General features: G+C 38.6%; 2 protein-coding genes across 2 annotated transcripts; both read right to left on the bottom strand.

Moving 5' to 3' along the window:
• Positions 1-3,542: 3,542 nt before the first annotated feature.
• Positions 3,543-5,477, bottom strand: chchd4b (coiled-coil-helix-coiled-coil-helix domain containing 4b). Its single transcript, XM_081379943.1, has 3 exons — positions 5,256-5,477; positions 4,608-4,706; positions 3,543-4,495 (listed from the first exon to the last, which is right to left on the bottom strand). The coding sequence occupies exons 1-3, from the start codon at positions 5,275-5,277 to the stop codon at positions 4,170-4,172; spliced, it is 447 nt and encodes a 148-aa protein (XP_081236069.1). The 5' UTR covers positions 5,278-5,477; the 3' UTR covers positions 3,543-4,169.
• A 489-nt stretch (positions 5,478-5,966) lies between these two features.
• On the bottom strand, positions 5,967-13,085 carry sec61a1a (SEC61 translocon subunit alpha 1a). Its single transcript, XM_081379899.1, has 12 exons — positions 12,948-13,085; positions 11,985-12,052; positions 11,825-11,890; positions 11,612-11,690; positions 10,794-10,925; positions 10,572-10,681; positions 10,285-10,438; positions 10,046-10,206; positions 8,624-8,821; positions 7,615-7,806; positions 7,455-7,531; positions 5,967-7,363 (listed from the first exon to the last, which is right to left on the bottom strand). Exons 1-12 carry the CDS (start codon positions 12,952-12,954, stop codon positions 7,177-7,179), a joined length of 1,431 nt encoding a protein of 476 aa, XP_081236025.1. The 5' UTR covers positions 12,955-13,085; the 3' UTR covers positions 5,967-7,176.
• Positions 13,086-14,700: the final 1,615 nt, after the last annotated feature.

Below are 14,700 nucleotides of genomic sequence, written 5' to 3'. Positions count from 1 at the left end.
TATTACGTGTTTACCGAGGCGATCAAAGCTGAAACAGTGTTAGTGCTGTGAAACTCATTTATGTAGGTGAATTTTACAGATACTGATGAATTTCATGTGTTCACCTTGATAATAAAACAGTAAGCATGATGTGTGTGTGTAATTATTTCTTTAGACAAGGACAGAAGATCAGACCAGCTTAAAAAAAGTTGGAAACCATCACAGAAATTCTAATGGTTTCTATTAAAATACCAATAGGAACCATTGGCTTTCACCATTTAAACCACTACAGAATCTTTTTTGTAGTGTGTTTGGGACATATTCCATTAGGATTTAATGCCCCCATCAATAGAACCCTTGACACATATCAGTAGAGACCCATAGAGACCACTATAATTCCCATTACAACCAATAAAATTCCCATGAAAACCATTAAATCCAATAGAATTTCTGTAATGGTTTCTATAGTTTTTTTTAGCAGGGCAGTATCGTGTGTGAAATCTTTATCTTTAGCTGTGGGAAGCAGAACTCTATAACTTGTTAACTGGTGGGACTGATATTTTTGTATGTTGAAAAGGATGTGCTTGTGTAACTACTTTAAGTTTCTGTCTTTGATGCATGTTTTTATGTAACAATGTTCATATGTTCTCTAATTAATAATAAATAAATAAATAAATGTGGCAGAGGGTGTGCTTTGGGTACATGCAGAAGGCTTAGACAAAGTGTTCATTAAATGGTATGCTTTTTATTCAGAAATATTATTTTCTCCACAGTCTTTGGTGAACGTAGGGTGACCACCCGTCCCGCGTAGCGCGTGCGCGCACAGCGTTTGAAGCCCAATTCATGCGTCCCGCAAATTGAGACCGTGTCACGCATAATCTATGCTTGCTAAAAAAAAGTTGGTCGCTCTATATCCTCGAGCCCCAAGCAGACAAACGAACATTACGGTACTTGACATTTCAGCACGCTATTGTTGCCACACCCACCCCTCAGTTGAACTGCTGAGGTTGTTGTCAACTTTTTCGTTGTTGTCATGACAGCGCACGCACGCGCATAGTACTAACGTTAGACACACTGGGAATTAACTTTTAGATGCGCGCTTTCCAATTCGAAAAATGGATAAAGAGGCTGAGTCTGAGAGGCACCGCCATCATCAATTAAAAAGACTGGGAAAATGAATATTTGTGGCTCAAAGGTGTTGAGGGGGATACAGAGAGGGCTTTTTGTGACCTTTGCAAAACGTCCTTCTCAATCGGACATGGAGGGGAATACGTCAATCGTATTTTTTTTTGTAAATACTTTTTTTTTTTTTTTTACTCTTCCTGTGTTGTTGAGCAACTACAATTCCTGTTAATCCTATAATTTTATATTATAATTTATTTAAAGTGAATACATTGTAATGGAAAATAAATAAAATTAAATAGTAAATCTTAAGTACATCTGTCAATTCATTGAATGTTCAAAATATTTATTTAGAAAAAAATACACATTGGTTGGCCTATTCATGAGCATACATCAGCAATTACATGTTTAGTAGAATAGGGCATTATTAATATACCATGTAAGGTGGTATGTGCTAGAAATGGGTAAACCACTATCAGTGAGTCTGCCAGTGGGGTGGGGGCACCGCCGCGCCAGGCAGTGTCCCACATTGTCCCTCAGAAACATACCCCTTGTCCCCCCTTGGGCTTATTAGCAGGTGGTCACCCTAGGTGAAAGGTGATTTCTTTTTTTTAAACAATTTCACCAGCTTTAGAGAACTAATACAACCCATGGTGTTGCCATGGTTTGGCTTCACTTTTATAAGAAATACAGCCGCCAGGTTTCAAAACTGTCAACACTGGATTGGGCTGTCAAAGCAGTCAGGTGGTTGGTTCACTACAGGAGTGAACCAGTGTGTTTGCTTCAGAAGTCATTTTCACGTAATGATACAAGCTCCGAAGCAGTGGTTCATTGCAAGGACCGTTCGAGTTTGAAGCAAGCTTCGGAGCGTCGGTGTCAGACGTAACATCACTATCTGCAAGTTACTAATAAATTTCCTCTGCATTTGAATCCTCGTCTCACGTTCAACTATTCCGTGACAGAACGAACCAGCCAAAATATGTGCGGAGCGAGATTTTTTCTCCAGGAGAGGATAAAGGATCTTGAATTTCCTTGTTTGACTACTTCGCTAGGTGCGCTCAAAGGACTGAGGAGACCATGGCAGACGGCGGTCAGCTGAGAGGAGGTAAGCCCAGTACTGCGACTGGCAACTCTTCTAAAGCTCCTATTCACCTGCAACGCTTTGAGGGAACCCGCTTGACCAGATTCTCTGGGACTCGGGGAGGTCGTAGAGGGGGACATGGTCGTCAGGAACCCCAACGTCATTCCAGGGTCCAATCGCTCTTCAGCCATGTGCATGTGGACCCGTCCAGCGCAGAGCCTTCACCGCTGGTCCCTGTCTCGGTGGTCCCTGTTCCGGTGGTCCAAGTTCCGGTGGTCCCGAGTCCGGTGGTCCAGAGTCCAGTGATCCCTGTTCCGATGGTCTCGAGCCCGTTGGTCCGAGAGGACCCGACGTCGGGGGTCTCAAGTCCGGTGGTGGCCAAAGAGGCGGCAGCACCGCCACAACCTCGTAAACAGCGGAGGAGGAGGAGGAGGACTATCGCGGAGCCTACCGTTCCCACCATCAGTCCTGCCATGGCCAAGAGGACTGTCTTCACCTTCTACGCATTGGCCGTTCTGCAGGCATGGAAGAAGCACATGGGTTCTCCCGAGCCAGAGATCGTTCACGTCCCGTCTGCAGAGCTAGAGACCGTTCACGTCACGTCTGCCGAGCCTGTGTCTTCGGACAAGATGACCGCCGCCGAGCCTGTTCACGTCACGTCTGCCGAGCCTGTGTCTTCGGAGAAAATGACCGCCGCAGAGCCGGTGGTGTCTGTTTCTGAGCCGGTGGTGCCAGTTCCTGAGCCGGTGTCTGTGCCAGTTCCTAAGCCGGTGTCTGTTCCAGTTCCTGAGCAGGTCGTGTCGGTTCCAGTTCCTGAGCCGGTGGTGTCGGTTCCAGTTCATGAGCCGGGGTCCGTTCCAGTTCCTGAGCCGGTGGTGTCGGTTCCAGTTCATGAGCCGGGGTCCGTTCCAGTTCCTGAGCCGGTGGTGTCGGTTGCAGTTCCTGAGCCGGGGTCCGTTCCAGTTCCTGAGCCGGTGGTGTCGGTTCCAGTTCCTGAGCCGTGTCACATGCCTGTCCTGTCTTGTGCTGCACATGGGTGTTTTGTTGTTTTGTGCCATGTGCTCTCCTGTCTATTGTCTAGCCCCTCCCATCTTGTTATCTGATTATTGGTTAATTTGTCCCACCTGTCTTTCTCGTTACCCTCCTTTGTTTGTTCCCCTATTTAGCCTCCCTGTGTTTGTAGTCCTGTACTGGTTCGTTGTCCAGGTTACCTGTTCCTGGTGTTTCCTTCCCGCTTGCTATCTGAGTTTTTGAGTTTTGTACCCTGTCTGCAAGTTACTAATAAATTTCCTCTGCATTTAAATCCTCGTCTCACATTCAACTATTCCGTGACACTATGTTGATTCATAAACCTTTCTTTACATTACTGATACCATTTGACTAAAGAAGCACAAACAGTTATATACATTTATTCTTAAATGGGCAAACTATATAATTGATGTGTCTATAATCTTTAATCAAAATATGATTTCACATTGTACACACAAACACTTGTAATCTCAAGCAACATGTTTGACACACTGTCTCGGTAGATTTAAAATCACACTTTCACATGTAATGCTTGTCAATATGTAACAAAGTTACACTTGGATTAAGATGTTAATTGGAACAAAATAGAACACAAAACTAAAAAAAGGACAAAATGTATCCAAAGGATGGATTTATAAATATGAGGATGGTATTTCCCAGAATACACAAAAAAAGTTTTTCAAAACATCCTTTATATGCTTTATTTCTCTGGACTTCTCACCATTTTTTTTCTTTATATGCTTTATTTCTCTGGACTTCTCACCATTTTTTTTTTTTTTTCAATATCAGGATGTCATTTAACCTAATCATAAAACGTTTAGAAAAATATATATAATCCATGTAATGTTTCTACATTTAAGTAAACATTGTCTTCGTCTCCCTTTTAATGTCTCATCTTAAAACAGATATAAATATATTTTAGTAAAAAATAATACGTGGAATATGGATCTCTACAGTTTTAAGTAGCTATGGGCAACTGTGAAGGCAGAGGGCCAGACTCTTCACTTGTGCTGAAGTCAGAGATAGAAGGGGAATCTTTTTGCTCTGACTCTGGCCCAGGATTTGCAGTTTGAAGATCATCTTCCTGAGGGAACAGTTCAGGATGTTGACGAAAACACTCCTGCATGCTATTGAACTGCTCCAGACAGTCCGAGCCCTTCAACTCTTCTTGACTTAAGTGGAAGCAGGTGAATGCTGTCTTAAACTGCTCTCCACATACTCCACTTGCCATCCCACCTAAACACGGACAATCCCAGTTTATCTCACCACTCGGCAAGATGAGACCTGAATACACAGAGATAGTGAGGTAGATATAAAGTTACAAAGTTATACTGAATCTGAAGAAGGAAGTGTTTCTTTCTATCGATATATAATTAGCAGATGAACTAACTCTCACCTTTTTCTTCATTGTCCTCATTTGCATCATCCTCAACCAGTTCCACAGTGCTAGGAATTTCATGCTCTTCCTTGGTAACAAATATGACTTGGTCCTTTCCTGTAAAGAGTTCATGAAGACAATTAATAGTTAGTTAGTAAATACGTCACATATAATATATATTTAAAAATAAAACCTGTCCCTTTATTTCATATCACTGGTGTTAATAATTGTATTCATTTGTTAAAAAAATAAAAAAATAAATAAAGTTGTGGTAAAACTACTTCCAAGGTCAACATTCAGATTTACACAGTGATTTCCCCATCACACTAAATTTTCTTACAGTTCATTTTTGTTACACTGTGTAATGTTAATGTTATTTCTGTCTAAAAAATATTATTGTGGTGTGGACAATGATGCTTTTCCTAGAATAGGTGCCTTTTTACAACATTTTCAGTTAATCTATTCGTCACTGACAGGGAATACAACCCTTGATTCTTGAAATAAAATACTAGAAATAAAAATCATCAAATAATAATAAAACGTATTTTAGTGTGGCATACTGGAACTCAACGAGTAACAGACAACAGAAAAACAGAAGAAAGAATACCGCACACATTTCAGGAATTTACTCTGTATTACCCATAGACTGTAAAAAATAGGTATTACCTTCCCCGTTGATTGCAGTCATTTTTTTTTTTTTACTAATAATTTGTAAAGGAAATTTAGCAGAAATAATGCAGTGCTTGCGCAGATTTTACGGCGCTTTGTTATCAATATATTGCGGTACCAAAGAGCCCGGATCACCAGCAACGATCAAAAGACGAGTCGCAAAGACTTGGAAGAGACTTTGATCTTTCCCCGCATGCCGCTTTCACGCCAGGAGGACGTGAAGCAGAACTGAAAAACATGACGTCATATACAGTAGACGAGGGCCCCACATTTTTTGCCTCTCAGAATGCCTGCAAAAAAAAAATAAAAATAAATAAAAAATTCTTTTGAGTGCGCGTTTTTGGAAAACAATTTACTTTACTATAATTGTTGTGAAACTTTAAAGGAGCCTTTGAAACGAACAGTACTCTTAAATATGAATAAACATAAGTCACAAACACAAACTCTGAACATCCCATCAGCTTTTGCCAAAATTTCAGAAAAGGAAAACGCCATAAACCATATTATACTCTAGTTCCTAAAACATGGCAATTCTCTTTCAGTTAAACATAACTAACACAATGCAGAGGGCTTGTGAGGTACTTTAGACATTTTACAGAAACCTGCATAATTAAATTTTTTATTTCAAATGCCAAAAGAAATAATCTGAGCCATGTTTAATCATTAAAGGTGTATTTAGCCATTCTCACAGTCACAAATGAAACAATCTTATCTCCCAAAAAATGAGTTTTTATTGAGAATGATCAGTCTTTGCTGAATATATTTGTTCGGAACATTTCTTTTTACATAGTCAGAAAAAAAAAGAAAAAGGGTCTATTTTACATGGTTGCGCACTGCATTAAATGTCATATACAGACACCCAATGATACAGTAAAAAGGGCTTAATTTAGAAAGTATACAGACTTTAGGTGTAACCAGCTCTGTCTGCCAATGAAGCTCTCACTGATGTGTTCTGTACAAAAGGATTCCAGCTTAATTGTGTTTACACACACACACACACACACACACACACACACACACACACACACACACACACACACACACACACACACACACACACACACACACACACACACACACACACACACACACACACACACACACACACACACACACACACACACACACACACACACACACACACACACACACACACACACACACACACTGTATTGCATTTCCTCTGTTGTGATGCGGTCTTGTTTAGAACTGACAAGCTATTCTGCTGACTGGAAACCAGGCACCTCTGTTTGGTTCTCAGACCTCTAGCTATTACTAAACCATCACAATTTCTATGATTAAATATGTTATGAGCCTTACACTAAACAAAAGCTATTATGGAAAAAAAAAAAAAGAAGCCTGTTAGCTTCACATGTAAGATTGATATGACTGACAAACTGAGACATAACAGAGACAGTTTGTTTGTGTGTGTGTCTGTGTGTGTGTGTGTGTGTGGAGACAAAATTGGCAGTGTTGGGTAAATCACTCACCAAGCATTAGCAATACTTTCTGGAAAATCCTTTTAACAGGCATAACTAGGTTCAGACAGGAAATAAAGCAAAGGGTGAATGAAGGGATTTATGGAGACGGAGGAAGGACAGACTGATGAAAAGGGAAAATTCCTGAATATTCCTAGTCAGAGCTCACAGAGTCCATCTTTACTGTCCCATCACTGAAGTTCAGCTTCATCACTGAATTTTAGAAACATTTTGCCACTTCTGACAAATAGGAGAACAAACTCGGCCTGAACTAGAGGCTAAGAACACGTTCTCCCAAGACGGCACTCGTGACAGACCATTTTTAACGCTCAAATCACACCAAAAAAAAAAAAAGAAAACACAACAACGATCATAAAAATAATAAAAGTGTTTTACAAGGTGTCAGCAAGTATGTGTGTGTGATTTGTCAGTGTCCTTGATTAGAAGAGTAACGCTCCCATGCTGCCGACTTCACTCTGTTCCTTAACAAATATCTCAAAGTACTGATAGATGATGGTAACAGCCAATAGGATTCCTGTTCCAGAGCCGATGGCACCCAGGAAGTCAGCCATTACTGAAAGCCCTCCGATACACAGTCCACCAAATGCTGCCGCTGTGGGGATGTACCTGAATAACAGAAAGAGAAAGCATGAATGGAGGTCCTGATAATCAAGTATTTACAAGCTAAGCTTACAGAGCAAGTGTGTTTGTAGCTCACCTGTTGAGTTCATGAACCATGGACGTCTCTCTGTGTCCCCTCATTACCATCTGCTGTTCTTTCAGCTGCTTGGCCACCTAAAACACACACACAACCATTACAACTTCATACCAAATAATCAAATAAAGTGTTGATAAATGAACAAGAGCTGGTGACTCACATCTTTGGCAGATGATCCAGAAACTTCAATCCAGGTCTTAGAAAAGAAGGCACAGGATCCCAACATGAATACAATGTAGATCACTGCATGGACTGGGTCATCAAGCACAGAACCAAACGACTCCGGAGGAGACAGAAAGTAACACAGACCACCCACAGGGTAGGCTCGAGCCGGACCACCAGATGATGTATCCTACAACAAAAAATAGATATGCTTTAAGGAAGGTTTTCTTTTCTATATCCGACTGTTTCCCATAGAGCTGGTAAGTCCCGCCCCTTCCGCTAACCCCACTGGACCTCTAGGTTGAAAAATCGTCAATGCAAGTGAATGGGAGAAAATACATTTTTTCTGGTCCCATTTGAATTGTGCCATGAATGTGAACATATGTTGTCTGTGAATTTTTAATATAATTTTTCGTGTAAAGAATGCTAGAATTTAGCGGGTAGAAGTTTGATACGGTTAGACTTTGTGTGAGAGCACTTTGTGGACTACAACTCTTCGCTGCTTTCGACGCGTTTGAAACGTCACCACCACTCGCACACGGACACTAGCTCACGGATCCCGCTAAACATGGCTGTGTCTTTGGTGCACTTCACCGCCTTCTTTCAGGGAGAGGACAAAATCGTTGACGTTGGCGAAAACCACGGGTAAGTCAACTATATGGAGTGACGTCACATAGGCGACATGTAGTCTTTCTCGTTATGTCTTTTCCACAACTGCTAGCCGAAGAATCATACCATATACTGTCAAACTCGTAACATGAAAAGTTATATAAAAAATTAACAGACAACATATGTTCACATTCATGGCACAATTCAAACGGGACCAGAAAATAATTATTTTCTCCCATTCACTTGCATTGCCGATTTTTCAACCTAGAGGTCCACTTGGGGTTTTACGGATGGGCGGGACTTACCGGCTCTATAAACATGCCCTGGATATGCAATATAAATATGGTGTCAAGTTCAATACATGGTACACAAAAAAAAAAAACCTTGGTGACACTTACAGACCAAGTTCCCAGGAGGTTGACCAGAAAGTTCCCGCTGAAGCGGGTGGAGAGCATCTGAGAGATGACGTAAAGGTTCGAAACCAGAGCAGACTGCAGGATGATGGGAATGTTGGAGGTGTAGAACAGCTTGATGGGATATGTGTTGTACTGGCCACGGTAACGTGCAGACTTGATGGGCAGGTCGACTCTGAAGCCCTGCACAAAACAATTTTAATCCATTTTTATTTTCAATTCTAAAGTACTTCAGGGGCATGATTGTGTTTATGTACAATATTGCCAAAGCATTATACAAAACAATTAATGACAAAAAAATATATACAATATTAAATGAACAGAAACCAATACAATTGTTAAAGGTCCCAAGTTACTAAATAAAAAAAAATACAAATACAATACAAAAATACAATAAAAAACAAAAACAAAACAAAAACACATACATATAAATATATAAATGTTTATCAAGAAATTATGAACAAAAAAACATGTACATGTATAGTCTTATTATATTCATCAAGTAGTTGATTCTGAGGGTGTGCAGCTGAATAGTTAATTTTGCTGCAATTAAATCTAAACTCCATTTAGGGATGTACGATATAGCTAAAAAAATCTATCACAATATAATGTTTTATATCGTTCGGTATCGATAATTATTGACTATGTATTTATCCAAATTATTAAGGCAAACAACAAATTATATTAGTTTTAGCAGTCAAAAACAAAATGTAAACAAAAATATCTTCTTTATGTCTTATATTAAGATAAAGTAAGCGTTAAAGAAACTCTTGAACTTAAAATGTTACAAAATGTGTGCAATGTAAAAGTGTAAACGTAGAACAATCAAGGCAAACTTTGAGGAAGATCAACATCTGTTGTAAGTAGGGGTGTAACGGTTCACAAAATTCTCGGTTCGGTTTGATAGGACACTGTGGTGTCACGGTTCGGTGCGTTTTCGATACAGCAAAAAGACAGACAGAGAAATTTCCTTGATTTAAAATAATTATTTATTAAAAGAAAATAGTTTTAAATAAGTGAGTTTTCCTACATCTTGAAACTTTTAGTTTTATAAATGGGGGTAATCTTTGAAGGATGAACAAATAATGTTTTGGAAATCACATTAAAAATAACATTTAAATATGATAATATTTGAGTTTTGAAGTGCTGGAAAAACACGTTCAGCTTTCATTACGTTTGCCATTGTGATGTTGGGCAACGTTGTGGTGGTCGCGCCAGCGATGTGCTTGCATTTTAATGAAAATAGAGCACTACATCAAACATTTTTTAGATCGTTACCGACAATGGTGTACCGTCGCTAAATACCGATACCGTTTTATCACCCAGCCCTAGCTCGATTATTAAATAAAAGTCTTGCATATTATGGCTCTAACTAATTTGCAACAAAACAATATAACAAAAACTGACCTGGAAGTATATGACAACGGCAAAGACGAAGACTGTAGAGATGAGGTTCATGAGGTTGGGCAGGTTCTGTCTGTAGAAGGCCTCTCTCAGAGCCCGTACTTTATCAGTACGAGTGGCCAACAGGTGGAACAGAGCAATAATGGCTCCTTCAAACTCAGTACCTGAATATGCACAAATGGAATTCAGTCTACATCGCCAAAGAATGGTATAAAACAAGATGAAGCGTCCTGAACTCATACCTCTGCCAGTGTTGACTGTGGTTGGGCTGAATGCCTTCCATACGATCGTCTCGCAGATGTTTGTGGCGATGAAGAGAGAGATACCAGAGCCCAAACCGTAACCTTTCTGCAGCAACTCATCCAGCAGCAGCACGATCAGACCAGCCACAAACAACTACGGGAAGAGTACACAGATTTAATCAAGTCTTTTATTAATTTACAAACTCTCTAATTACAAGCCCAAGAAACGCCTCTCCATATGACAAATAAATTTCACATCATTTTGTGTATTGAGCATGCTTTTTTACCTGAATGATGATCAGCAGACAGATGCCAGCACCCATCTCTGAAGGGTCTCCATACATTCCAGTCATGACGTACACAATAGCCTGGCCAATGGTGATGATCATACCAAACACTGAAAAACATTCAAATAATTGCCATTACCATCATTATAATAACTGTAATCCATAACTCCATAATATTTAACTATTTAAATGCAAAACACTAAAAATAAAACAAAATCTCACGTTTCTGAGCTCCATTGAAGAGCGCTCTGTCTTTAGGAGTGTCTCCGACCTCAATGATTTTAGCTCCAGCCAGCAGCTGCATGATCAGACCAGACGTCACAATGGGTGAGATACCCAACTCCATCAGAGTACCTGAAAAACACAGTCATTAATAGAATGGACAACCCCCAATACCTGACATCATGAGAACACCACAGAACCAACTAAACATATTCCATTCACAAATTATAGGTAATCATTGAGCATCGATGAAAATTGACTAAACTGCTTTTACTCAAACTTGGTAAAAGTTATTCAGTTTGGGCTCAATAAGATTTTAAATGATTTTAAAATAATTATTATATGATTCTATTCCTGTGATGCAAAGCAAAATTTTCAGCATCATTACTCCAGTCTTCAGTGCCACATGATCCTTCAGAAATCATTCTAATATGCTGATTTGGGGCTTTAAGAAACATTTATTATTATCAATGGTGAAAACAGTTGCAGGGATAAATAATAGTGTGGAAAACATGCTTCATTTTTTTTCAGGATTGTTTGAAGTTCAAAAGAACAGCATTTATTTCAAATAGAAATTTTCTGTAACATTACAAATGTTTTTACAAAAAATTGAGATCAATTTAATGCATCCTTGCTGGATAAAAGTATTCATTTCTCTCTCTTGACCCAAACTTTTGAACAGCAGTGTATATTACATGCTTGAATAAACTAGCTATGAACATGACTATTAGGTGGTAGTGTGGACCAATAATATCAATGGTGAATTGAACACTGCAAACCATAAAATCATAATCTTGCATGTACAGAAACAGACTTACCTCTGTTGGAGGCCAAGATGACTCTCATCCAGTAGAATGGATCTGCTGAATCTGAAGACATGATCCCAAACAGTGGGATCTGAGAGAGAGAGAGAAAAACAGTACATTATATGAGCTCCTAACTTTTTTTTTTTTACACTAAACATATCAGGAGCACTTAAGCATTAGCAAGTACTTAAGTGCATTTTTCATACATTGAGAAATCAAACTTACCTGGCAGCAAACAAGAAAGATGAATAATGTGATGGCAGTCCATAGCACCTTTTCTCTGAACTGGATCTGATAGAAAAGCAGAAGTATGGGTTTAAAATGCATGTTTTTACAAGTGTAATCTAATACATAAATAAAAATCCATATAATATTTGTGGTGTACCTTTCTTTCTGGTTTCTGGATTTCAGGCAAAACCGCACAAAACGGTTTTATTACCTCCAAGAACTTAACTAGAAATGGAAGAACAAGAGAAATGTTACACAAAGCACTGATTTGGTGCCATAAAATTAAATTACAATTTAATTAAATGCAACTTAACATCCACTGAACCATATTCCAACATTACATAATAACACCTCAATATGAGGCGAAGATTGTTTATAGTGAGATTAACGAAAAACTGACGAAAAGACTTTCTTCCCCAAGGACAACAGTAGGGAGATGCTGTCCAATCTAAAGCGTCGTCATCATTAAACTGACAGGCTAAACTCACAGTTTCGACATTTTATACAATAATACTTTTAAGTACAACAGACCTAATAACACAACGATTTCTCTGAATCTGTGTAATGCGTATTAATGAAGTGCCAATTAATTATCAAGTTCAATTCGATTCAATTAACCAGCCTATTTGCTGGACTGGGTAATATCTGACCGCTTCCCTCTGGTCTGGCAAACCAACTAGTGCTTAACTCTAAACAAGTTGGTATGCCAATATTAGTCTTTAAATTTATTTTAATTATAGGCCTATATATTTGAAGGTTTCCTTTACAACTCTGTAGTAATACAAAGCCATGCAGATGTGTAAAGAAAGTAGCTAACAGGCTAACACTAGCTGCCCGCTACCATTCAATTGCCAGAAAAGCAATATAAATGTTAATTCACATACGACTCACAACCAAACATAGAGGAACTGAGAAACATTTTACTTGCAGTAAAAGATAGATCTAAATAAATATGAAAAAGTACACGAATCTGATACCATTCTTTCAGGTCCCAAATCAAAGAAAGCTGTCTGGCTAGCATGCTAATAATGCTAACAGAACTCGAGTGTGATATAACAGCAGAATTACATTCATTAACTCTATTAAACATACGAGAAACACTTCAAAACCATCTACTCACTCCCCATGGTGACGGTTCCCTGAAATCACGGTCACTATCTGGAGTCCCAGCGAGCTGTAAACGGATAGTACAGCCCTGCCGGTGCGCTTCGCCGCCCGGGTAAAAGAGAAAGACCGAAGCGAGTGAGCTGAAGGGAGGAGAGCGCTTTAGAGACACGTCAACACTACACAGACTCTACTACACGTCAGATGTACAGCGAGTTGATCTTCTGTTTCACGTCGTGTGATTTGATCAAACGGCCGCTGTGTGTCTCTTTGTAGAAGAATTTAACTTCGATTTTTTATATGTAGGTCTACAAAGTAAAGAAAATATTTTAAAAGTTAACTTAGCTAACTGTTCAAGTGGTTAGATTATTAGCATTTAAAGTGTTTGTTTTCATTTTGTGTAAATTAATTTAATTTAATTGAGTTACGTTTAAAAATATTGTATCATTTAAATAATTAGCATATCATTAAGAATAAATATTGTTATGACAAAAATAAAGAAAGTTTAAGTTTTATGAAGAAAGTTAAAAAGGGGGAACGCTAAACAATAAATTAAATGATCGTGTACTTCCGGTTTAAAAGGCTTGCGCCTGCTTCCTTAATGTATCCAGAGCAAATGGACGTCCACTTATGACATTTTAATTATTTTTTATTGTTATAGATACATTAGTTTCCACTTCAGCGATTATAAAATCAAATTCTGCTCTTATATTATTGATTATAGCGAAGCAGCGAGGCCAAATTGAGAGGCTGTTCTCAACATTATTAACCGTCTTGGTCTTGTTTTCAAAGCTGAAAATATTTATGATAGGCTAAAAGAATAAATAAAAACAAATCACCTTAAGAGATTTTCTCAGAGCCTTCCTTATTTTTAAAGGCCAAATGGGAAGAATTCAAAGTCAGCGATCAGTCTTATTAATGATGTTCAGTGAAATCCAATCCAATTAAATTAAACGAGCAGTTTTCACTTTCGATCAGTGGGTGTCATGGAACCATTAGTTTAAAGTTAAAACAAATTAATGTTTAGAAAAACATAACAGAAGTTCTACAGTTTATTTTTCTAACCAGCAGAGGGCTCCATGTATTCAGCAAAATAAATGCTTGTCTATGGCTAGTATTTTCTGTCATTTTCAGGCGTATATACACTCACTGAGTACTACATTGCAAGAGTTGGATATGTATTTTATGAAGGACTTTTTTTTATTTGGTTAATTTCTGACCATGGTAATTCAAAAACAAGACGTGTTGTGGATATGGTGTTGGTGTTTTGATGTGGAATTGATCCTAATACAACCTAATAAATGCAAATACATACTACATAGTACACACACACACACACACACACACACACACACACACACACACACACACACACACAGACTGCTGAACAGTGGACAGTTTTGTCCATTGCTGTTACATAACTAAATTTGCCCTTAGAGGACAGCATCACAAGGTGTATTCCTCTTCCCTTTATTTCTTCTTTCACACAATCAGACTTAGACTGTCACATTTCAGATATAGATTAAATCACAATTTAACCTACCAGACAATATCAGACTTTATTTGGTCAGACCTACTGTCTTAAAATGTCAAAGGTCACTGATGTTGTCAACAGTAGGCTATAGTCTCAGTCTTAACTTATCCATAGCAGGCAGGCATTTTCCTGTTACATGCATTTGTGAATATGAATGTCATTTTCAATAGAAGAGACCACAGATAATAATAAAAATGTTAAAAGAAACAAACTAGAGACAGTCTGAGTACTGAGA

This window comes from Scardinius erythrophthalmus, assembly GCF_964197995.2.
Source record: "Scardinius erythrophthalmus genome assembly, chromosome: 12".
Taxonomy (NCBI): domain Eukaryota; kingdom Metazoa; phylum Chordata; class Actinopteri; order Cypriniformes; family Leuciscidae; genus Scardinius; species Scardinius erythrophthalmus.
The sequence above is the reverse complement of the archived record's forward strand: the minus strand, read 5'-3'. Positions and strand labels throughout refer to the sequence as shown.